At 32.8% G+C, this 27,278-nt stretch overlaps 1 protein-coding gene across 1 annotated transcript in view; it reads right to left on the bottom strand.

Annotated features, from left to right (window-relative positions):
- The window catches only part of LOC129231505 (ferredoxin-fold anticodon-binding domain-containing protein 1 homolog), a 34,725-nt gene extending 8,783 nt beyond the window's left edge, over nt 1–25,942 (bottom strand). The window contains exons 1-4 of the mRNA XM_054865836.1: nt 25,731–25,942; nt 15,144–15,225; nt 12,145–12,320; nt 3,388–3,544 (exon numbers count right to left, since the gene is read on the bottom strand). Coding sequence (XP_054721811.1) covers nt 3,388–3,544; nt 12,145–12,310 — 323 coding nt within the window. The 5' untranslated portion in view covers nt 12,311–12,320; nt 15,144–15,225; nt 25,731–25,942. The remainder of the gene's footprint in view (nt 1–3,387; nt 3,545–12,144; nt 12,321–15,143; nt 15,226–25,730) is intronic.
- Between the last annotated feature and the right edge of the window lie 1,336 nt (nt 25,943–27,278).

The raw sequence follows: 27,278 nt of genomic DNA, 5'->3' as shown, positions 1-27,278 counted from the left end.
CTATTATTTAAATAATTCTAGTAGTTCTTCAAATCCTATAGTAAAATTACATCTTACAGTGGTATTGAACTTATTGTATTCCAGCAAGTTGAATTTAAGTACTGCTAAGTAATTTTTAGAAGACGCAACTTTACATTTTTTACTGGCTTCCTGAAGATTGGAGCCTAAAATTAAATGCCAGTCATAAAGAGAGCTTTTTTATTCCCTAATTACAATTTGCCGCTAGTTTAGTTTTTTCAATAAAGAAAATAGTATAAGATTTCGTATTAGAAGATAAAGGTTGAGGAAGGTTAGCCCTTAAACCATCCTTCCTCCAACTATTTAAAAAAAATAATGCGTAACATTTTTCTTTGTTGTTATAATAATTTTGTCATTATTTGTGCTTGCACACAGTTACTCAAATCAAAATATAAAAGTTTATTATTTTTAAACTCAGATTACAGTTTCTCAGAACAATCCAAATAGGTAATGCATGCTATAAAGTTCGACTTAGGATAAATTTTACCACATTTAGTCTCAGAATTTTCATTTTCTTTCCGAAAACCATCACAAAGCTGAAACTAGTAGAGGATAACACATTGGGTAAGAGACAATTGAAAACTTATGACTGAAAATACATCACTATTTTCATTTTAAGAAAGCAAGGTAAAATCTTTATTCTAGGTCGAACAATATATTCTTTTTTGAAGTATTTCCTAAAAACTCAAATTGTGCGACTTATTTTGCAAAATAGAGAAAAGTGCCCCCCCCCCCCTTTATAACTGTGTGATCATGAAATAGTACATTAAAATAAAGGTCCTTTTTTTCCAAGAAAACTTTACGCAAAAGAATTGACAGGTTGTCCCTCACAAATATTCAGTTAAACATTGTTTTCTAATTTAAATTAGGCATTAAATTTCAATTAATAGTAAGTTTTAATAATAAGTTAAAATCCAGACATTTATTATTATTTTTTAAAAATCTTTAACAATTTTAACATTTTCAAAAACAGTTGTGACTTTCCTTCTAATTAAAATCAAAGATATCTTTTGAATACAATAATTTAACTCAATAGGATTTATTGATCCTAAAATTATTTTCAAAAAAAAAAAAAAAAAAAAAAGAAAGAAAAAACAGTTACATTAAAGCAAATTGTTAAGCTGAAGTTTTTATTTACTTATTTTACTTTCCAAACCCAAAAACAGTTAGCAAGAAATTGAAAGGAATAGAGCACTCATTAGTGAGTTATTAAAGCCACAACTAATATGATTAATGCTAAGAAATAAGAATTCCAAACAGATTGCATACTAAAAGTTCTAATCACATAATTTTTAATTAATTAATATTTGTATTGAGAGAAGCTCTACGATAATAGACCATTGTCTCATTTTCTGCTTGAGTTTAATCACTATTTTTTTCATTACACAATAAGATTGTATTAAAAGTTTCTTCCAGCAACTGAAAGGCATTTTCCCAATCTCAAAGGAATTGGTTTGGAACGTTTTCAAAACATTCTTAATCTTCAATTTAACGAAGAATAACAAAGCCATGCTCCAATCGCTGGTAATCGAATCAAATTTCACCACATAAAACAGCATGAGCCGTGGTCGGACTGCGGGGAGAAAACGTCAAACTAGTTTTACAGAAGTGAAGCGCGATTGTGGTTTTTCAACTTTTTGTCGAATTATGACGGACTGAATCCGAGAGCGGAACAGTTAGACACGCTGGATATTCGCCTTATAACCTCGGCGATTGGAGTAAAGGTTCCCGCTGGAAAACTTCAACCTATCCTGGAATCTAGGCAGACTGCCAAAATACTGGAAAATGGACTGGATCATACCCATTAAAAAACTAAATAAAAAAGCTAGCTCACCTGATAGTTACAGGTCGATCTCTCTGACAAATTTTTCATTTAAACGCATGGAGAAAATGATTATGGGAGAGTATGACCTTTTACCTCAATTCTAATGACCTACTTCCTCCAGAGCAATATTGATTTAGGAGAGGTCAGTCAACTATTGATCAGATATTATACTTTGGGCAACAAATCATAGACTCAAAACCTCAGCACTTTTAATCATACTATTGCTATTCTTTTGGACTTAACCAAAACATTTGATAGAGAATGGAGAAAGAAATTGATTGTTGCATTGTACAAGTCTTTTGGAATAAAAGGGAAAGCCTTGTAAAGGATTTATGACTTCTTGGGATAACATCAAATTAGAGTGAAACACGGAGATTACTCCTCCAAAACTTTTAATTTAAGACAAGGCGTCCCTCAAGGTTCAATATTGAGCCCACTTTTCTTCGTATTATATCTCTCTGTCATAGAAAAGGTTATTTCCAGAAAAAGCAAAGTTGATCTATTTGATGATGACATAGTGGTTTTTAATTCCAACAACGACATAAACCAGATTGAAACTAGTCTGAATTTTACTTTAATTGACATTTTGGACTTTGCTGATAGTCATAAATTGAGTTTTAATGCCACAAATTCAACGTGCAGCTTTTTTACAACAAATAGACACTTATGCAACTACCATGCATGTATTGTTATGAATGGACTGAGACTTCCATATGATAAGCATCGACGATATCTGGGGTACTCCTTAGACCCAGAGATTCTAAGTAACAAACATATTGAGTACAAAGGCTATTCTAATTATGTAACTTTAAATGTTCCATTGAATTCAACAAAAGTTATTAGCTCCAGCAAAAAATGGGACCAACTGTCCCCACAGTCATCTAAAAAGTCATCTTATTATTATCATACATAAAACTAAATAAATATTTAAAAATATGTGTCACAGAACATTAAAATATCAGTTTACATTGCAAACTACATGATTAAAGAAACAGTAAGTGAGGCAAGTAGTATCAAAATGGAAAAAATCCAGACTACCGGAATAGGCTAAATTTAAAAAATAATATTTAAAAAAATTTAAAGCATTTCGCCTCAATGGATTTTACTGCTGTAGTAATACACATAATAAAGTATAATAACGGCAAAGAAATTACTTCAATATGTTGTTTGTGCAAAAAGTTATGACACTTTGAATATTAGTAAAATATGAAATTTTCCACATTTCGGCCTAATGTTTCTCAAAGCACATTTAACACTTTGAGGTCTTTGCCTGAGCATCACTCGGGTTGCCATTTTTAGTGAAGGGAACTAACTAAGCCCGAGATTCTCTCAGGGTCAAATTTTTATTCTCTTAGCTATAAAAGTACAAGTTCTATACGTTTCTAACCTTTTTAGATACTATCTACGAACCCAAACTTTCAAAAAAAAAAACGTACAAGTGACATTTATCTTCTCAAGCACCTGATGTCCATTCTTGCAAGCAATTCCTAGACAATTTTAAAACAAAAGTAAGTAGAAAATATTTATAGAAGTACACTACATACCTGCAAAAGAATTCTTGCAAGAGTTTTCTATTGTCTCGAATATTCATTTTTTTCTTCACATGAGGAAAGTTAAAAATAATTTTTGTGAAATAAATATACTTTAACAGTGGATGACAATGAAGACTTGTTGCATCAACATCAGTATATACATGTCCACCTGGAATACAGGATTAAAGTATTACGACATTTAAAAGGTTACTGATGTTGATCATTAAATTCAGAAAATTTAAGCACACTGATATTCAGAGAATAGATGAACAATGGGAGAGAAATTTTGTTTAGCTTGAAATTTAATGTACAATAACATATTTCAAGAAATATATTTTACAAGACATGGAACAAATAAAAGAGTTGGTATTTTTTGCATTAAATTACATACTCTACAAATAAAACAAAAAGGATTCAATACATTCCATTAAAAAAATTAATTTCTTTTCAACCTTAATAATTTCCTTAATGTATATTTTTTTTCTTTTTTGATGAAAAATTTATGTTTTTCTATTTTTATCTAAAAATCTTATTCAGGGTGTCAACTAAGTTAACTCTTAAAAACAGAGAAAGAGTCAAAAATAAAAAAAGGAAGATTTTGAGTCTTCTGCTGAAGATAAACAACCAGAAAGCAGAAAACCAGATACGATGCTGATGAGGAAAATGACGACACAAGCGAAACTTAAAAGTAACCAATATTACAACAACAAAATATGTTACATATGCATTACAACAATAAAATATGTGTCTGACTACTTAAAACTTTAGCATCTTTAACATAAATACAGTTCAAATTTCACAAGTTGGGACCTCCTATAGTTTACAGGTACCTTCCAATCTAATTATGGCAAAAACAAAACTTTTGCTTTATAATTGAAAAAAATGACTAAATATTTTACGTGCAAAAGAAATAACAAAGAATGACAATGGGTTGGGCATTTTCAACCACTTTTTACTGAATAAGAATCATTAATAAAAATGAAACCAATCAATAATAATGGCAGCAATAAGAGAAAATGGTACAATAACAAAGAAAAGTAATTACTTATGTAACTTTATCACTGTAGGGGATGGGATAATCTGTATGATACCTTCAAAATTAAGAGGCTGGAGAATGAGTGTAGTATTTGGGCTAGAGCAACAATTACCTTGACAAAATTACTTAAGTGAAGTGTTATGTGACCACAATGTCTATCCAGAAACAACACTACAGACTGTCTAAGAGGACTAAATGAGAATTTCCTTAACACTTAACCATTAATTGTAAATGTAAGCAAATAAAGTTATGTAAGCATAATCAAGTCTTATTTTGTCTCCAGTTTGTCTTAGTACTCCTGATTTCTCATTCTTTTGAAGCACACTTAGTAATTCTTTGTGAAAGTCTTTGATATTTGGGAAGTTATGACCAATCACATTTTGGTGATTTGATGGTTTTAAATAACTTGTTAAAAGTAAAAAACCAACATTCCAGGGAAAGTTTATAATAAAAAATTACAGAATATATTTAAAACATGCTTCAAAAGTGGAGCTCTCTGAATATAAGTTTGGCTTGAAATGACGTTGGTAGCATACTACCATTGCTACCATTTAATGGAAGCTTAAATGTCATACAGTACAACCTCGATATCTCAAAACTCTCGGGACGGGAAATTTTTTCGAGGTACCGAGTTTTTGAGTTATCAAGGTTTTTAAAAAATTGCACTAAAAACTCTCACAATTACACACATGTACGCTATATGCATTTATATATGTACTATGAGACCACTTTGAATTACGATTAATAAAGTAGTCTTCAATATTTTACTAGATTTGAAATTTTATAATTGTCGAAAGTGCAAAGGAAGAGATTTTGAAATGAACAACAATTTCAACTTGGTTTTTTACCTAAAAATTAAAAATTTCTTATGTTCAACTAGTAGCTCCCCACATTCAAAAACTTTTCAGCAGCCATTTTGTAGGAGTTAAAAAAGCAGAAAGATGAAAATCAGGAACGCATTTTCTGTTTTCACTTGAAAAGTGACTGGTGAAAAATCAACCCCCTTTCCTCAAAATGTACAACATGTTCGAGAGAAATGCACAAAGATTCTAAACTCTGGGGAAAACACAGCACCCCTTTCATACCAACATTCCCCTATTATCTTGCTTCAATACCCTAATCACAAAGTTTCCAAGAAGAGAGATGAAAACTGGTCCCTGGAACTGATTTTACTACAAAAATTGCCAAAGAAAAAAAGACAGCTGAAACTTGCTTCTGTGCAAAAATTTCGACATGTCAAGGGTTTCGAAAAATAAATTTCGAGATAACTGTGGAAAATACATAGGGGTTTTTATATAAAATGCAGGGGAAAAATATTTTTTCGAGACATCAAGAATTTCGAGATAAGGAGGTTCGAGATATCAAGGTTTGACTGTATTTCTCTTGGAGTTTCCCATTTTATTTTGATGTATTGGTATTTCTTTAAAAAGTAAGACAAAAATAGAAACCAGATTCTGGAACCACATATTAAATAATCATTAAAAGTTTCAAATAAAAATAGTTTTTGATAATTTTTGCGACAAAAGTTCTTAAAACTTTTACCACTAAAACATAAGAGGTTCATGTTGGCAGAAACTGAATGTGCAGGATTAGAACTATAATGTAGGTATGAATAATTGTCTTATTATAGTGTTAAATTTATATTAGTGTATAGATTAATTTTTGTTGTGATAAGTTCCTTTTGCCTTAGTTTATATTTTAATTAGTTTAGATGTTGGAAAACGTTTTGTTAAAAAATGTTATCGATTATCCCCTAAATTACTGTTTGATTTACAGTATGCAAAGAACTGAGGCTTTTATAACTTAAATATTGTTACGAAAATTTGTGTCTAAGTATTAAAGGATAAATTTCTCAGTCAAATTTTAAATGAGTAAAACACTTTCGGTAATCAAAATATTTCAAACGCCATAAGCCTGTCACTTTGAATATGTTTTTAATTAAAGTCTCTAATATAGTAATTTTAATTCTAAACTTTTTGTATACATGTCTCTTACCGATATTTGTAGCATTCTTTAAAATTAAACAGAAGTGCCCAGTAGAAAATATTACAAAAGTTGCCAAAAGTTTAGTTTCAATCACTTTACGCTGACAATATTCATCCCACATTACTTGTTCCAGTGCCATTCGTGGTTTTTCAATACAATGATCAGTTTGCCCAAGAAAAGAGTGAGTAATGAAATTCAAAAATTTGTTTACTCTAGCCATTTGTACTGCATCGTTGAAAATCATCCCAATCTTGACTACGTATGTTTAACTCACCATAACTAAAAATTTGGCTTGACTGGTTCAGCAGATTAGTGCATTTGTTAATTAAGAGCCAGTTTTTTTAAGGATCAGGCAGTCTGGATAGTTGACATTTTTGATTTTGCTGAAATTTTCAGGATATGTTCCTTATTTAAAACTACTAAAGACACATTTTTTTATTTTTGCAAAAAGATTTTTTCTTAAAGTTTTTGGAGGTCAAAGTTGGACTTAGTTCGTTTTTTCAAAGAAAAACATACCGATTTACATGGGCCAATACTTTTTACTTTAAGAGTGAACCGTGGCACTGGCAATTATTTTGTCTTCTACTACATCCTCGATATCTGTTAGTATATAATTAATTGTGGTTGACTCCTTTCACAAAGGTCAGGGGTTACTCAAAGTTGTAAATTTTTTTTCTGCAACTTTGATCGTCGAAATCTTCTTGCGCAAACAGTGAGCCACAGTAGTACATATTTCAGTAAATACATACCATAGAGTAGTATTCAAAAAGAGAAAGATTTGTGTGGCTGACATTTGGCGCACCGAAGTATTCAACTCTGAAAATGCAGAAATCACAAAACTGCATGACTTTCAAGGTCATTAATTGCTTGCGCCAAGAGTCGGCAGATATGAAACTACCTGGAGAAGAAGCCTTTCTTGTCATAGAAACACAATCAGTTAACAGAACTATGGCTAATGTTTCACATTTTACATAATTTGACTCTAAACTTTGCTCAAAGAGTGTTATTTGGCACTTGTGAAAAAATGCCAATTACCTGCTTTTAAGTATTTATTACTATTATTTGTAACAATATTATAATAAATTTTCATAAACTAAATAAAATGGTAACAAAAGACAACATAAAGTAGGAACCAAATTGAAAATTAAGTCCATAAACTACTCAGTATGCAATAAAAACTCTTTTTGTTTAAGTTAAATAAATACCCTTGTGAATGAAAAGTAAAATAAGAAATAACAATGCGAAATGGCAGATTACTGCAGACACGTTTTTCGGCATAACAAGGAACGCCTCTTTCAAATCAAAAGAAATCAGCTTATGGATGAAAAGCATCCAACAAAAGAAATGGCTGATAATTCAGCAAGATTAGCATCATTCGGCAAAATTTGGAGTTCTTTTTGGCAAACTATAATCATTCAGAGAAAATTAAAGTTCCATTCAGCAAATTAAGAATTTCCGACTTCCGGAAAATTAAAAGTTTGGGTCGCCTTAGCTTACAACAGACTAAAACTGCAATGCAATCACATGTTTAGGTAAGGAAAGTTCTAAAAGCACTTTATTACTTGTAACATTCTATTAGGCCTTTATAAACAAAAGGCGGTTAGTTGAATCAACTTTTCAAAAGTTTCCTGTTAACTCGTTGACTGGAGTATTCCATTGTTTTTACATGAGGCACCTTCGTAGATTCAATTTTTCTTCTAAAAATATCCCACAACGCTGTTAAAGTTGAACCAAGTTGACTCAACTAATTTACTCATGTGTAGAGTTAACGCTTGGCAATGTCCTGAAGAGTTGAATCAACTGAAAAGTTGATTCAACTCTTCAGGACATTGCCAAGCACCAACTCCTGTGCATAGGAGTTGGTTAAACCAACGGGCTAGGAGTATGAACCTGGTACTCAAGGAAATTTGCGTTAAGCGTAGTATCAGGTTTATTGATGTGTGGAGTAGATGTAAACGAGATTGGATTGCTAGGGATGGCCTACATCTGAGCTCTACAGGGGTCAAAATGGTTAGTGGTTTGGTTTTAGAGGCTTCAGAATCAAAAAACTAAGTTGGAATGGGGGGCATGGTTTAAGGAGCAGAATTCGAAAGGGTACTAACTATCGGGATTTTAGTAGAAACGGAAATAGGGTGGCTAATAAGAGAAAAGATTTTAACACTTGGGATTCAAACAATCGTGCAGCATTAAATAAAAGTAAGATGGGCTTACTTAAGGTTTTTTTATACAAATGCTGGTAGTATTAGGAACAAGATGGAAGAATTGAAAAACATAATTATAGACGAGAGGTTGGATATTATTGGAGTTGCCGAGACATGGGCTACCGAAAGTGATGATGATTTATTATCTATTGCTGGGTATAATTTGTTTAGACAAGATAGAGTAGGTAAAAGAGGTGGTGGGGTTTTATTTTATGACAGAGACACTTTAATTTGCAGTGAATTGGTAATTAATGATAAACCCTACCTAATGAGATTGATATGATTTGGCTGGAGTTGATTAGTAATAAGGGCAAAAAACTACGTTTGGGGAATATTTATAGGCCATCCAACTTAAGCCAGGGTCAAGACGAACAGATGTTTAGCATTATTAGTGACATTTCTAGCAAGGGGTCAGTCATCATAATGGGAGATTTTAATTTTCCAGGAATTGATTGGAATAATTTTTACCATAGTAATAGCAGAGAAGAGGATTTTTTGAAAGTAATTGGTGACTGTTTCTTAGATCAAATTGTAACTCAGGGTACTCGACAGGACGCGATTTTAGATCTAGTTTTCTGCGACATGGAAGGCTCAGTTCAGGGGTTATGTGTAGGGGAACACATTGGAGATAGTGACCACAACAGTATTAGGTTTGGGATTAAATTTGATATGCACAAAGTAGAGAATTTTAGGTTTGTGCCCAATTTCAGAAATACTGACTTTGTGGCACTTCGGCAGAGTTTGAAAGCAGTTTTTTCTTCTGGATTGGACAATAGCGATGTGAATCTTCAGTGGGCAGAGTTTAAGGAAAATCTAGCGAATACGGTTAGGGATCATGTTCCTTTTAGGAGAAAGGGTGTCAACACTAAAATTTGGCCAATGTGGTTCTCCAGGGAAACTAAAGACGCTCTAAATTACAAGCAAGCTGCTTTTCATAGGTTTAGAGAAACAGGTCACAGTGCAGATAGGCTCCAATATTGTAAGGCAAGGCGTAAATTTAAGTATTTGGTACGGATTCAGAAAAGAGAGTTGGAGCAAAGACTGGCAGATAACATAAACAGGAATCCCAAGAGGTTTTTTGCATACGCTAATTCGGGGAAAGTTCGAAATAGTCATATTGGGCCACTGGTTGATGAGCACGGAATTTTAATTCAGGACGATAGTGATATTGCTAATGTTCTTAATAACTTTTTTTCGAGTGTTTTTAACGATAACTGTATCTCAACAGTTGACACCAACAAGACACAAGCTATAGTACAGCTTGAGGACTTCGTATTTTCCAGGGATGACGTTTTACTTCATTTGAAAAAAATTAAAGAGACTAAGGCTCCGGGGCCAGATAATATTTATCTGAAAATTTTAGTTGAATGTGCAGAGGAATTAGCAGATGTAATCGCAAACATTTTCAATGCTTCTTATAATTTGGGGACAGTACCAGAGGACTGGAAGCTGGCTAACATTACACCGCTCTTCAAGAAAGGGTCTAAAGGGAGTGCGGGAAATTATAGACCTGTGAGTAACTTCGGTGGTTTGCAAAATTTTTGAAACATTGATGAAAATTAAGATAGTAAATTTTCTAGAGACTAATAATCTATTGACTAGTTTTCAGTACGGTTTCAGGAAAGGTAAATCTTGTGCAACTAATTTATTACAATTCTATGACAAAGTTACCATGGCTTTGGACAATAAGAAGCCTGTAGATGTTTACATTGATTTTCAAAAAAGCTTTCGATAAGGTACCGCATGTTGCTCTACTTAGCAAATTAGCTGATATAGGAATAGGAGGGAAAACTTTCATTTGGGTAAAAAATTGGCTGACCGGAAGGAAACAAAGAGTAGTTGTAAGGGGAAATTATTCTAATTGGAGTGAGGTCTTAAGCGGGGTTCCTCAAGGATCAGTGTTAGGGCCTGTTTTGTTCATTGTCTTTATGAAGGATATTCACAAAAATATTTCTGGGAACATGAATTGTTTTGCTGATGATGTCAAAGTTATGGGGACTGTAGAAAATGAAGAACAAGCAAATCAGCTGCAAGAGGATCTAGATCATATTACGGAGTGGGCTGATAAATGGGGTATGGCTGTTAATGTTGGGAAATGTCAAGTGCTACATTTAGGGCATGGAAATAAGTGTACAAGTTATTATTTGCAAGGTTCAGTCATTAGTCAGGCAGACAAAGTTACTGATCTGGGGGTCCTAATAAGTCAGGATTTAAAGTTTAGCCAACAGTGCAGCATTGCTAGCAACAAAGCCAATAAGATGCTTGGGTTTATCAATAGATCTATTTCAAATAAATCTAAAGAAGTTCTTCTGCCCTTATATAGAAGTTTGGTAAGACCCCATTTGGAGTATGCTGTTCAGTTTTGGTCTCCTTAATCTTAAGAAAGACATTAATGTATTGGAAAGGGTTCAAAGGCGGGCTACAAGGCTAATAAGTGGACTTTCCCACTTAGATTATGATTCCAGGCTTAGAAGGCTAAAAATGTACAGTCTTGAGCAAAGAAGAGACCGAGGGGACATGATTCAGCTGTTTAAATTTATTAAAACGAAAGATGTTACGGGGCTAAAGTTTAGCACTGAAAACAGGACAAGGGGTCATTGTTTTAAGCTATTTAAATCTCAGGCTAACATGGATATTAGGAAAAATTATTATTTTAGCAGGGTAGTGGAACCTTGGAACAGCTTACCGGAAGAGGTGGTAATGAGCAAAGGAGTAGACAGTTTTAAGAGGGCCATTGATCTTCACTGGGGATTGTAAATTGACTAGGACCAGTCTAGCTGGGCCCAGAGCCTGTTGCTGGTCGTCACTTTTGTATTTGTATTTGTATAGTTTATCCTTACTTTGAAGAGCTTATCTATAACTGATAAGGGAAAACTAAACAGTTTTTCAATGAAACTAACTACCATTATTAGGGGGTGTAAACTTCTCAACCAAAAAGGGAAACTGGAATGTGCAAAACTAGGAACCAAAAGGAGGGATTGAAGAACTGGTTTTAGGAGAGAAATATTTCCTTTTAGTAATATCAAGTTGCATGAATTTCTGACTAAATTTATTTTACTGAGCTGTAAAAAAAGAAAAATCTTTTGAAACGGGTTATAATTTTGAAAACACTGCAGGTTTTCTGCAAACAAAAGTAGATTTCCCTGACATTTCCAGTACAAAAAACTTCCCTGACATTTCTAGGTTTTTCATGCTTTCCAAGTAGGTATACACCCTGTTTTACGCTGTTAGTTTAGTTTTACCTTGATTTTATAATGATGAGGCACAGAGACTATACCATATTTAATGACATTATAGGCGTAATAATGGCTTGAGATTAAAAATAAAAATAATCAGAAAGTTGATCAATAACAAATACAAAAAACAAAGCAACTAAAATGAAATTCTAATGAAAATGAAAGAAATATACTGCAGTCATACAAGATATCCCAAACTTAATATATAACAAATTCAGGACCAACCAGTCTTAACATAATATTATTCTTATTTTTATACACCTCTTAAGGATATTTATGAAACAGCTCATCAATTTTAAGATGAACATACCAAATTCTTGAATCTTTTGAATGTTCTCTGTTTGTTCCAAACCATTCAAGCAAGTGGCATAAATTTCTTCATTAAGTCCAGCATCACATGCAATGTAACTAGCTGCAAATGAAAAATCTCCTTCACCAACAAAGAGAACTGCTTCCTTTTTCAGTTGGGAAGCCATTTCATCTATACTGAAAACAGCAAAAACGATATAAAGATGTGTGTTCTCAATTTTTACATTTTATTGAGCAATATATAATTTTCATATGATGCATCTAAATTTTTAATGAAACACGTAGAGGAAAATGCCAGAAATATTAATTTAAAAACAACTAAATACAGTAGGCGCCGCTTTGGGAAAAATACAGTTTGATAACAATAACCGATTGATAACAATAACTAAAAAGAATCCAGGACACAAAAAATGTTTATTTTTTCAATTAAGAAAAAATTAGTTTCATGACTGCAAATTAAAATTACAATGACCAACTAAAAGCAGTTTTAAATTACAAATTAACGAGTGCCGTATTTAAGTATAGGCTTACTGAGCTATAGCCCAGAGCGGCATGATTGGAGGGGCGGCACTTTTTCCCATACCAAAATTGTAAGTAAAAATCTTTTTTTTTTGTCAAAAGGCCATAGGAGAGACCACGTTATTTATTCATTTAATAAAATCCTTATTTATTCATTTACTTATCTAGTGATAGGGTGCAGAAATGAACATGAATAAAGTTTAAAAAAACTGGAAATGGCCCAAAAATTACAAAGATCTGACCCAGGGATGAGAGTGGTCAGGCAGCAAAAAGGAGGAAATCCAAAAAAAAAAAATCGTAAAAGGGATGATATCCAAAGCCGTATCAAAAAAGAACCTGGAAGCCATGATATTCAAAAATTCAACAAAAAAATGGCTAACTTATCAGTTTTGAAGGTAATACATATTTAAGTTATAATTAATAATTTTGTGCAATTTGCTGCATTGTACCATTTCTTGCAAGAGCGTTTATTCCTAAATAAATCTAAATTTTGAAAAAGAGGCAACAATTTCTAACCCGATTCCTTAAACAAAGGGTTGGGGGGAACCAGAGGTCAATCTTGACAGCATCACACAATTGTGTCAACTTTTCATATTTTTTTAGAGAAAAATACATTTTTTTTCATTCAAAACATTTGTGTTTATAGTGTGAAACGAGTGAGAACATAAATTTTAAAATTAGGTATGTTTGTAAAGTAAAAATTTAATAACAGAGAGAAAAATTGAAATTTTTTTATGTGGTAGAACATACTTTTCATAGTAAGAATTGAAAATAAATAAATATATATGTATATAAAAGATTAATTATCTTTTTCCTTGCATTGGAACCCAAAATTTGTTTTTAAAAATTTCCTAATACGATTTCAGAATCAAAAGAACCAACACGCAGCTGCCTCCTTCAATCATGAAATCTCAAAACTTTTAACAAGCTGTAAAGGCTAAATCATTTGAGATTCACCATAGATATTTTTTACACTTTCTTAAATGCGCAAAAAAAGTAACCATGCCAAGTTTCAATAAAATTCGAGACTGGGAGCTAAGCCACATTTATTGATAGACTTTTGCATTTCTAAAATAAATTATAAATTAAAGAAATAAAAATACTATTGAAATGATGAATAAAAATATCAGATATAAGGCAGCACCTAGTAAAAAACCACTCCAACATTAAAAATAATTGAAATACATACAGGATGCAAAAAGATTGAAATCTCAAACGAGGCAAGCAACTTTTGGCGCAGCACGTTTTTGATGTCATTGGCATGATTCCAAAACATACGTTTTTGGCAGATATTGCGGAGGATGAAGATTCACAAGGAAAAAATAGAAAACATAACAAATCGGGGATGTAAAATTAAAAAAAAAATTTTTTTTTCGATTTTTGAGAAAAATGAGGTCTGAAACAGGCAAAAAAAAAAAAAAAAAAAAAAAAAGGAGGAAAGGTTTTAAAAGCAAACAGAAAAAGCCAGAAAAATCTCACCCCGGTCTGACCGCACCGGATTCTTTCATGTGATAATTTACTGTTGTATCTCATTAAGTTAACACGCAAAAAAGTCTACTTCTTTATAAAATAAAGAGGAAACTCCTTTCAACGTGATTGATGTGAATGATTGAAAGCAAAACATTGACGTTAGAAAAACAGCGAGCCTCTAACATTGATGGTAAAAAACATCGATGTTTTAACACACACATCAATGTTTCAAAAACATAGACATTGATGTCATTCCATAAAGTGCAATCGCTGCATCTGTTGGACTAGAACATATTGTTTTATTATTATTATTATTTAGTTTACTTTATTTTAAATTGGAAATTGTTGATTAAGGCCTCAAAACTTTTTTCCCATTTAAATCTTTAAATATGTTTTCAAATTCTTTTAAGTTATTTTTGAAACAAATATGCTAAGATTATTCATTTCAAAAACTGCTTTAAATTGCAAAAATTAAGTTTTCAATCTGTTGGGAAAATATTGATTTATTGTAATGTAAGAATAAGTTTTTAACAGTGAAAGATGAGATTTGATAACTACTAATTTTAACCAATTGGTTGGTTGAAAAAACAACCAATTTAATACTTACTTACTAACTGCTTATATAATTGCCTGTTTTGTATTTTAAATAGAAATTGCTAAGTGTATAACAATACATTATTATTATGTTACATTTTGTAGTATTTATAATTTCAGAAATTTGTTATTGTTAAAGTTTGACATTCTTATTAATAATGTTAAGAAATAAAAGTGAGTTAATAAATTAAAATATCATTAATCAAAAAAGTAAATGAAGTATAATGAATAGCTTCAAGACGATAATAATTATTACTTAGAATTAGAAATTATAATTTTATTAATTTAAAGTTAATTATGAATGCATTTCTAATTTGACTTTAACCAGATTTTATTAAACAATTGATTTAAATTTTAAAAAAAGCTGATTTAAATTTTAAAAAAATCTGCTTTAAGTATGTAAAAGAAAAAGATTACTTTTTTCCAACTCTGTAATTCAACACCTGTAGAGGGCGGTCAGTTTCAAAAGCTCAGGGCGGATTCACATCCAAATACGCCTCTGAAATAGGGAAGTTTTCGATTTTTCAATTTTATTTTTATATGATAGAGTAACATGTATGAACATCATAGGTAAAAAAAATTTTGCGTTACAATAAGTAATTTTTTTTAAATTAATTTTTAAAGTTCAAGCACTTGTGACGTCAAATGGCATAGGAAATGACGTCATGCGCTCTTCCGATAGGGGAGAAGCCGAAGGTCACGCATTCGACTTCGAAGACGAAACGTAAAAGGCTTATCTCCTCGCATTTAACTCCTCACGTTTCTGGAACATTAAACCTCTCATCCTCTCGGAAATATTCGAATATCATCATTGATGTTACATGAGGAAGATTATTTAGATTGTGCTTTAACGAATCCGGTCTCCATAGTGTGTTCAAAAGGATTATTGAATTTCTAAAAAATATAAATATCAGCGCGCTCAAAATGTCCCTAGCGAAAACAAGGGATCTTCGGCGGAAGGCTGCCCATTCGCGCCCTGTGACGTAGGCTCGTGACGTTTCAGAAGAGCGCACTTTTGAACATGGATTTTTAAAAATTCATTAAAAATCAACCAAGGTGTTTTAAAATCCGGCAATGGTGAATTTTTTAGTTTTGAGGGTCAATTAACAATATCCAATAGTCAAAATATGAACATTTAATAGGTTGCAACTTCCCTATTATCAGAATCCATCTGTTACTCCATTACCATTAGCCCATTTTAAAAGGACGGTCTTGTGCTTTCTGCAGCATTATCCTTCATGCATCCTTTCCCCCGACAGTCGTAAAACCCAGTTTCAAAGCTGATTCAACTTCCCTATCTTTTCCAGCCCTGTTTCACTTGCTGTTTAAATTTTCATTTAGTTTCACGAAGTTTTCAATCTTGCCACGATTTTGTAGTAACTTACGAAAAAAGGCCCGCAGTATTTCATTAAATCATCGCAGTTAAACTGTCAAAGGCCTTTAAGATGTTAATTTTTTCCTTTACAATTATATCATTGTGCTTTTCCCCCTTGGCTAAAATGTTCGACTGTTTAGACTGAAGTTTTTAGTGTAAATGAGCAAGGAGAACATATGTCGTGCTTTACTCATACGAAGGGAACTTGTTTTCCCAGAAGCTACTTGTCAGGGTTTCCCATTTTATTTCTTTTAATTAAAGAACATAAAAGGGGTAAAAAATACAAAGTTCATGAAAAAGTGATAACAATAAGCAAAGACACCGACTACAATATCAGACTTTTTTACACGGAACAAAACCAAATGTTTCGTAACTTCATGATTCTGATAACATTAACCATGATCATATTAAGCAGGGGTGCCACCCCCTAAGGGCAAAGGCACATCCCCCTAAAAATTGCAAAGCCCCCCCCCCCAAAAAAAAAGTGAAAAAGAAGCCTCAAAACAACCACCTAAGAATTTCAATGTCGTAGTCTGCACCATGACCCCCCCCCCCTAGGTGGGCACCCCTGCATTAAGCAGCGTCTATAGAAGTCACATAAATATTACAAAAAAAATTAATTTGAATTTTGCCATCTTGAATTCAATTATATGTTTTTCCCAATCACGAGTATGTGTGTATATGTAAGTGTGTGTGTGTGTGTTTGTGTCTGTGTGCAGGCATGAGTGTGTGGGTAGTTGTGTGTATGTGTGTGTGGGGGGGTATGTGTGTGTGTGTGTGGAGGGGTATGTGTGTGTGTGTGGAGGGGTATGTGTATGTGTGTGTGTGTAGGCATATGTGTTTGTGTCCATGCATGAGTGTGTGGGTAGTTGTGTGTATGTGTGTGTAGGTGTATATATGTATGTGTGTGTAGGTGTATATAAGTATGTATGTGTGTGTAGGTGTATACAGTCTGCGCTCGATATAACGACCATCTCCGTCCCAGAAAAAAAGGTCTTTATAATGAGTGGTCGTTATAAGAGGTATAATTTAAAAAAATACACCCAGTCATCATGCATGCCCTGTTCCAAAAAAAAAAAAATGGTACTTTTTCAAACATTCCAGTTAAATGCTCAAATTTTTTTTTAATAGGAATTTTTAGAAACATCGTGTGCAAAATACTATAACAGAATATTAAACAAATTTTAAGTAGAAAATATAGGGAGGAAAATGCTACACACTTACAAATCTGCTACTACTACTGCTACCACTACATTTTCTGACCAGAAACAGATGTTTGCCTTTTTAGCAGACGTGATTTTTGCAAAACCTTATTATCCGTTTCAGATATAGGTGATAAATTGTGTTTTTCTTGCTTTTCAAAGAAACATTTAAAAGTCAATCGAGAACCTCAAAGCTTAAAAACCACTAGATTCAAACACAAAACTACCAACACATCTGTCAACTCCCTTTTCTTAGGAATCTGGAAATTTCTCGATTTTTCCTCCCATTTTTTTTTTTGTGCTAGCTGTGGTGAATGGTAATTCTCCCCCCCACCCCCCACCCCCTCTCAAAGTTGGATTTTACATTGAAAACTTCGGGCAAATGTCCGTAAACAATAATCAAGGTCATTTCAAGCTACAGATTTGTTTTATTGGAAAGAACACCAGAAATAGCGTCCGCTGAATTCGGTCGTTGTATTGGATTAGACGATTCAGAACGGTCATCATAACGAAGGCAAATCAACGTAGAGTTCATAGGAACAAAGTTGGGACTTTTACCACTGGATGTCATAATGGGACGGTCTTTATAATGTGTGGTCGTTATAATGAGCGTCAACTGTATATGTATATGTGTGTAGGTACGTCTATGTATGCGTGTAAGTGTAGGATATTGACGAAACCTGGAGATGGTTTTCGCTAGAGGTGCAGCATCGTGAGGACCCGGTCGACGGTGATGCTTCGGAGGGTGGCGGGTGGGAAAAATCAAAGGAACGTCAAAAACAGTCAAATGAAAGCAATAAGCTATCGTGATTGCTCAAAAAAAAATCTTTTTTTCTAAGATATGACTACTAAAGGAGTTAACAATTACCATTATTCAGAAGCAAATTATGACAACATTTTGAATAGGAGTACAATTTATGACTAAATTTAAAATATTAGGGAAAGAGGCAGCATAAATCATAAACATGAATAATACCAATTACTACATTTAAATTTTTGACCAAAGTTGCTATAGCACAAGTATAGCACAAGATGGCCATGTCAGGTATGTATTAGTAATGACAAATACAATGCTTATGCACAAGTGCTCACCTAGGGGGGTCATGGCACACACTGTGCGATTGAAATTTTTAGGGGGGTGTTTTGAGGGGCATTTTTCTCATTTTTTGGGGAGGTTCTTGCTTTTGGGGAGGTCTTTGCAATATTTACTGGGGGGGGGGTGCACCCTTGCTTCTTAGGGGGATGGGCATCCTTGGCTTATGGGTCATTCTCCAAAATGTGTAACCTCTGAACGAAAATACTATAAAACCTCGAAAGTACCCCCCCCCCCCCCCATTTTCAAACCAAAACTTGTTGATTTCATAGAGGGGTGGTTATAATTGAGATTTTTTTGAAAAATTAGCCAAAATAATAGTTTTTAGTAGTATTAATTTTAGAGTACAGAAAAGAAATAATAAGTAAATAAGAGTGAATGAAGAGTGAAAAATTAATTAAAACCTGTCATAATTTTCTTGTAATAAATTGCACGTGGGCGCCATTTTTTTTCGAAAGAAAGGATTTTGCACCTCAGTTGGCAAAAGCCCTATAATTTATCGCTTGAAAATAAATCATGTGCTGAATGTAATAAGGATACAGTAAAAGAAGCAAAATCTTAATGTTCTTGTTTCAAAATAGAAGCAAAAATCACAATCACGACACCAATATCGTTATGAAAATCATAATTTCGAAAACTGCGCATTACAAAATTCCCGTACGTAAAAACAGACAAATGTCTTACTCGATTTAGTAAAATATACATTTCTGATGATAAAAAAACTTGTTCAAGTACTTTATTTCTCCTTTAAAAACAGGTTATTTTTAAGTTTTGCGCAACTTTTTAAGCAACACGTTTCCAAAATGGAGTCGTGTTGAAGATAGTTTATTTTCACAAGTCCGAACAAAAATGCTCCTTTCAAAATGAATAAAAAGCAGTACAATTTCATAAATTTCTTTTGTAATACATATGAACAAAAAAAAGAGAAAAAAAAAATATGCCTTAGATATTTTCCAACAAATACAATGTGTAGACTTTTTTTTCTTTCTTTTTTTAGATAAGAAAACCCGCACATGGAGGGAGAAAATAAATCTCTGTAAAGGATTTCTAACTGAAACAGAAAATGTTATCTTTTTTTTTTTTTTTGGATGGAGTGGCAAATGAAGATTAGAAATGTGAAGGATGAAGATGATTTTTAGGTGAATGGGGGGGGGGGGAGAGAGAGGTAAATTCGGGATTATAAAATGATTTCACTTTAAACAATAAAAGGGGGTTATAATTGATAGGGGGCTTACTTTTGGGATTTTACGTTAGTTTAAAAAAAAACAAAAAGGCTTTGAAATTGAAAATTTTTCAATTTCAAAACCTTTTGTTTTCTTTTCAATTCTTATATGTAAGTGTTACCTACAGAAGTAACCATAAACAATGGCCAAGCTAAATTCCAATTATTTCACTCATAATATTTAAAAAAAAATTTAAAAATACCTTGTTCAGGAAAATTTTAAAAAAAGAAAAAACTTTTAGCATTCAAAAATAGAGGCCAATTTAATATTACAAAGTAGTAATTTTGTTAATTGTACAAAGAATGAGCTATTTTAATGATTGGTGTGAATCTAGTATTAAGCTCTTACTCTCTTAATTATACTTAATACTTAAATTTTAGTTATCCTTTTAGTTCAAATTTGTGTTAAAAATAGTATAGTACATATTAATAAATTTCCAAAGTAGTAAATTTGAGAATATACTGGTAATTTATAACTTTGGCAGAGCATCTAAAATTGATCTATTTGTCTCCATCATGTACGGGGCTTGTTTTTAAAGTAAGGTCCGTTTAGAAATAAAAAAAGAACGAGTATAGATAGAGCAAAGACATTTATTGCACAAAAATCTACCACCCTTACGCTATATTTTGATATTGCTCCAGTGATTTTCCAAGCATTTGTCATAGCGTGGTACAGGTTTTTGTATACCAATTCGTACAAATTTGCCGCCTGTGTAGACGACCATGAGAACTGTTACAGGGCTTTGGCTGGGACGTTTTTGAACATCCTTTGGTCTACCCCCACCTCGCTCGCAGCAACTTTCATTTGTTTCGGCATCTAAAGTCTTTCCTAGGTGGTCTGTGGCACAACAGTAATAATGAGCTCAGAGAAGATGTTACCCCCATGGTTGACTACACAGGCGGCAATTTTCTACGAGTAGGTATACAAAAACCTGTACCACGCTATGACAAATGCTTGGAAAACCACGGGAGCAGTGTCGAAATGTAGCATAAGGGTGGTAGATTTTTTTGCAATAAATGTCTTTGCTTTATCTGTTCAAGTTCTTTTTTTATTTCAAAACGTACCTTACTTTAAAAACGTCCCTCGTATTCTCACCTCAGAAATAATGACATTGATAAGGTCTACCACACAAATAAGGAATTTTCTATTGATATAGGCCTATTGGATACACTTCTCAGGGATTTCTTTTTCTTTGTTGCTACAATCTGTACATGTTAAGCATATGAAAACAGTGGCGGATCCAGCCGATTGTTTTGGGAGGGGCCATCCGAATTTTTGAACAAACTCCCCAGGGCCGAATTTAGCTCCATGCCACCCCTAGGCAAATTTGAAGTCTGCTGCCTCCTCCCCCCCCCCCCCCCAAAAAAAAAAGAAGCAAAATATCTTTGACTCAAAAAATCGTAAAAAAGTGTTCCCCAGGTTCAAACTGTCAAACTTATGGGGAAATGATGGCGTTTCACATTCTGAGGCGCCCCGACGAAATAATCAGTGATCTCCCAAAAAAATTTTTATTTGGCAAATTTTGCTGATGATTCTGCAATTACCATGATTGAAAAACATTCGACTTTCATAAGATATGTGAAAGTAATCATTATTAAATTAAAAGAAAAAATTGTCTGTGTGGAAAATGAAATAATGCTAATATTTTACTTTCAAGAATAACAATTTAATTCAAAAAATGTCTATTATAATAGCAAATTTACCGCCCTAGGCAGCTGCGTACTCTGCCTATTAGGAAATTGGTCCCTGATAACTCACCAGAAATTTTATTAAAATGAAGCTATACAAACTCAATTTTCGGGGTATCGAGACATTAGGTGCGGGGGTAGATTTAGGAATCTCTCTCAAAAATGTTTCAAAATTTAAATTTCCGAGTAATTTTTGAAAATTAGGAAACTAAAAAAGCATTTTGTCTATTTTTGATGATGTATGGAGAAAGGTCAGGTTTCGGGCTCTGGCCCCAAAATACTTTTTGGAAATAAAGCTTAGAAACCAAAATATTCTGTCAATATAGATTGAGAAGTTAGAAGAGGAAGGGTGCTCTTCTAACTCTTCAGCTGTCGAGCCTAAAAATGCACCTTTAGGTAATGTTTGCTTACCTAAGTGTCAAGGTGCTTCCTTCCTGGAAATATTTTGCCTTTGAGGCTCAAAAATTCGATTTTTAACTATATTTATACATTTTGTAGTAAGTCCTCGGATGGAATAACTGAGCTGGTGGTGTATTTTAAGTATTTCTGCCTTAGCCCTGGCTTTAGGGCGGTAACTTACTACAAAATACCTTAGCTTTGCCATCAATCTTTGAGTTGAACCGCACCATTGCTGCGGTCACTCATCTGGTGTGCTCAGTGGTTGGAAGTAGCGCGCTACAAGTAGCGACGCTACTGTAGTAGCTACATTTTTGAGTAGTTTGTAGTGTAGCGCACTACTTTTTTAAAAAAGTAGTGTAGTGAGTAGTTAACTACAAAAAATAGTAGTTTGTAGCGATTTCTGGAAACTACTTTTAAATAAACTGGAAACAAAAAAAAAGGATCAAACGAATTTGATTGGCTCAAATTTTACACAAGTACATCAGCGGATGCAATGAGAAATAATACTCATAAAAATACGAGCTGACCTCAGGCATTTTATTTTGACGTCATACGTTCTATCTGTCTGACGCAAATAGTTTTTTTTTGCTGTTGTAATTTTCATATTTCCCCAATATTCATATTGCAAAAAGGACTTAGTTTCGCGAAAATAAAGATATCGGTGATTTCGCGAGTTGAAAATTTGGTGAATTTTATATGTTATAGAAAAGAGTGAAATTGAACTGTTCTGGAGGACTTACAATAAATACGAGCATTACAGTGTGTGAGAGTATGATAACGGACATTTTTCTTAAAATGTCTTCTGATAAGCTAATTTATCAATCTTTTTTGTTCAACTCTCTTACGGTGTGTGTGTATCAGGATCCCCCCCCCCCCCCAAAAAAAAAAAAAATTGAAAGATGATTTTTTAAGTCGCACACTCTCTTATATTTTATCCTTTTACATCCAAAAAAAATCATGTAATTTGAACAACAGCAGCAAGTGCCGATTATGTCTGAAAGTGTGAATCAGCACTTGTGTAATGCTAGGCCAAATTGAAATAAAATGTTTTTTTAGAAACTCAAAATTTTGTTGATAAAACGTTGCTCCTATACCCACATATGCACCACAAAAACATTTATTCAAATTAAAAACCATTTAGATATCCCACACGTGCCTAACATTTTTAATTTTCTTCAAAAATTTAAGTTTTTGATACATATTTTCAGAAATGTAAGATTTTACGAAATTATCAAGCTGAAAAATATAAACAGTGAAGTAGAAAAGTAGGTAATTAGCGTTAAATAGAAATGTTTGTTTTCCTGCAATTTTTAAGTCTCCCACATAGTACTCAAAGATCTGGTTTTTTTCCAGGTTGAGTTAAATTTTTCATTTAAAATACATTATTTTTTTTATTATTCGTTTGTAATTGTTGATCTGTAAATGTGTTCGTTATTAATTTTTGAACTTGATATTCTATTTAAATTTATATGCAATTTTTTAAAAGATAACTGAAAAAAAATCAATTTTTTAAATAAAATTATAAATTTTAGGTCAAGTGCGGCATATCTAAATGTTTTTTAATTTGAATAAATTTTCTTGTGGTACACGTGTGGTGTTGGGTACAGGGGCAACGCTTCCCAACAGAAATTTCAAGTTTCTAAAAAACTTTTTTTTTGCGATTTGCCCTAGCATACAAGTACTGCTTTACACTTTCAGGTGCAAGTCGGCACGGGTTGCACTTATGCAAATTATATGAAACTTTTTTTCACTATTGTTTTGACACAAGAGGAAAAATACAAGAGGGAATGGGACTTGAAAAATTGACTTTCATTTTTTGAGGGACAACCTATTGTGTATATTTTTTATTTGCTTATTTTTTTGGAAAGTAGCGAAGTAGCGACTACATTTCAAAAGTAGTTTGTAGTTACTACATTTTGAAAAAAATAGTTGTAGCTGTAGTCAACTACATTTGTAACAAAGTAGTTGTAGTTCGCTACAAAAAAATGTAGTTTTTCCAACCACTGTGTGTGCTAATTCTACATTAGCTACCAGTTTGTTTGGCTCTCTTGGCTTCCTTAAGAGGATTTTCGCCATCAGCTTATGTGATTCCTATTCCGGGCTAACGAGTGCTAAAAAGCACGAAACTGCAGTCCTCGGATGGAGTAACTGAGCTGGTGGTGTATTTTAAGTATATTTATACATATTTTAGAAAGGGATGGAAGATTCGTGAGCTCCTCCAAAAAACCTCCTTTTAAAGCTATCATCACGATATGAACTAGGGAGGGAGGGGGGTCCTATCAAAACTCGTTTGTAATTGAAGTCCCAAAAAAATTCATTTAAGTTGCTTTTAAGCAAGTTAAGTGATAAGGGCTGGATAAGCTAGTTTCCGTTGACATTTTTCCAAATAAGACTTGAAATGCAATTTTTTACTACATATCAAGGCATTTGTGAAAGGGCATGGGAAAAGGGGGTTCTCCTCCTAGTTTCGAAATTAAAGCCATAAAAACAAAAATTTAGGCTCTCTTTGGTCTTGTGAACAAAAGGTTTAACTCTGAGAACCACAGCATTTAGAGATTGTCCAAGTGTCTGTAGTTAGAATCAAGAAATGATGTAAAAGATGGAGAAAAATTTTGGAAATAAAAGTTTTGTTTTGAGGATAGAGATATAATTTCTCTCTTAATTAAGGCATATACTTCTTTTTCAGTAAAATACATGTGTTAAATTCTGTTATCTGCTCCTAATATTTTTTCTTATTTTTTTCCTTAAAAAATTCCTACAATCATAAGGCCTTTCGGAGGGGCCATGGCCCCCCTCTAGATCCGCCCCTGTATGAAAACATGTGCACTTCTTTTTTTACACTAACTTACATCCCTGAAATTCGAGTTCACACTGGTGAGAATTCCCAATAACCTCAGTTGGTTTTTGCAACAAAATCTATCTTGTTGCTTTTCAACAAAAATCTCACAACTTCTTTATGGCTGAAAATAAACAAGGAGGCTCCCTTGTATCATAGGAAATAAAATCTGATATCATTACTGTCATCAGTTATAAGAAATGGTATTTTGTGTTTGGGTAACAGAGGTGAGAATTTATTGTGCGACGTAATTCCTTAGCCTGTCAAAATGAACTAAAAAACAATATAAAAAATATATATATACTTAAACAATTAGTATTCGAGATACTTGTGAAAACCCAGTTTATCAAGATAGTGGTTTTTTTAATCAAGTCTGCCCCCCCTAACCCCCCCCCCTAAAAAAAAAACCTTCATTAGCAAGCACCCATCTTCACAATTTAAAATTAAAACACTCTCATAACCATCATCACCTTTTGAATCATTTTCAGATAATTGCTTGAAATATTCTAAAGCATCCAGAATGGGAAGACTGCTGAATCGTGATGTCTTTTTTATTGAGTATACAGAATTAAAGAAACTTCAGAATATGTCGCCTTTTCAATGTATTTATTTAACACCCAAAGGTAGCTTGCGTTTCAAACCAATCATAATGTCCTCAACTAAAATCTTTCAATTTCTTCTTCTCGTACACTTCATTCACGAATGAGAGGGTGAGGAGCAAGTTACTTCTGAGAAAATATATATTTTTGTTCATCATTTGTGCTTTAATATCCTTATAGGTCAAACTGACCTGCTCTGTAGTTCTAAGTATAAGAGTTAATACTCAGATAATTATTCAAGTTATGAATTTTTAAATTTGGTAAATTGTTGTTCACTTGAATGATTTTAAGTCTTAAAAGGATTTCCTTTTCCAATAGATACTTCATGCGCTGTTATAAGCTAAACATCGTTTTGGATCAAATAGACCCGCTCTGTGGTTCTAGTGTTAAAAATAAAAGCCTTTAAAGTAAAAAATATAATTAATAAGTTTCAGTCACTCTAACACAACGTTATATAAAATTGGAAACAACAAATGGTAAAACTAAAAGTGCACAAAATAAAAAATGGAATCATCTAAATGAATTGATATTTTGGTACAAAGACATTGATAAGATAGATATGATTTAAATATTAATAATTTGTAGGTACCATAAAAAATGTTTATTCCCCGGGTAAAACAATTATACGAAAAGTCATCTGCAAAACTATGAACAAAAGTATTTTTGTTATCCAAGTCGTTTCAAGAACAAAAAAAACCTAAGGTGAATGAACAAATGTTAACCACCACAAATATAAAAAAGTGCCAAGTAAATTCACTAGCGAAATACTCTTCTACCGGCAAATGCATTTGCCTGGCGCGATATGCCCTTACAGTAACGAGTTCCATGATGGAGTTAGTTATCGTCTATAATTGTGTATCTATCGTGCATGCTTTTGTCGCTTTTGTCGTCGTCATCATTACCTCATTACATGCATTACATTGTATTTGGCGCAGACGTATACTAACAAAATGAGAGATATACATACTAGACTCCTCCTCTCCGTTTTGAACTAACTGCCCTGACGTCATAAAGAAAAACAACGGTGGAAGCAGCTGAAAAATGAAAACAAATGCATGTGCTAATGTTGGCTGCCGTAGACTGAGTTTCACTTAGAAATTTGTTATTTTTATAAAAAAAAAAAAAGTCTTCAGTTTAATTCGTACATTCAGTGATGAATTTGTTTAGTTTTTCTGCGATTTGTGTTGCATTCTGCATTCGCATATGCTATGACGATGACTTTATTTTGATGATCGCAGTCTTGTTCTGTACCTCACATTGTATCTTCGCTACTGAAAATCGATTATTCTCATTGATAAGCTAATATTAATGCATATAGTTGCAGATTTTGTGCTTTGTTTCTTTCTTCTTAAGGTGTTTAGTTATCTTCCTGAATCTACATTTCATGACTGTTAATTTGATTTTTCCCGATAAAATCAACTGTATCAAATCGTTTCGCCAGTATATTTTCACACTTATAATATTATTAAAAGCACAGTGCAGTAACATCGTGTAAAAGCTCCAAATTAGCAAATGTAATAGATAATTTTAAACATATGTATCCTTTACCCTACTAGCAAAATTTCTTGCATCAACCTTGACAGATCTTGATATTATGCTGACGGCGTCAATATTGACATGTTTCATACTGCATAAAGCTTGCATAAAGATTAAAAAGCAATATTACAATAACAACACGTATGCAACATTGCATTAATCTTAAAATATCAATATTGATATTACCTTACAATAACAACATAAGAATGAATGAAGTTTTTACCACTTAAACAGAAAAACATATATACTTCACTATTTTAATTTGTCTGAGCTAAATCATTGTTTTCTACTCGATAAGGAACGATAATTTATTACTTCTTAAATATTTAATATTTAGGCTGATGAAAAGCAGACGTTATGGATAAATAAATGAAAGAGTTACTTTTGCCACTTACTTTTAAGAGGTTAAGAACTCTTTAAGCAGTATTTTCCAGATATTAATACATTTTGAAATGGTAGTAGTATATGTTAATCAGTTTTTTTGATTGCATTGAATAATTTACTATAGGGCCAGAAGTGGCTGCGAATTTATAGATTTTGGGCTCCACTGCAAAAATGCAGCAAGGCGCAAAAACTGTCTACTGGATCGCTATGTCACTAA

The sequence above is a fragment of the Uloborus diversus genome, chromosome 10 (genome assembly GCF_026930045.1).
Source record: "Uloborus diversus isolate 005 chromosome 10, Udiv.v.3.1, whole genome shotgun sequence".
Taxonomy (NCBI): Eukaryota; Metazoa; Arthropoda; class Arachnida; order Araneae; family Uloboridae; genus Uloborus; species Uloborus diversus.
This window is presented reverse-complemented; position numbering and strand designations above follow the sequence as displayed.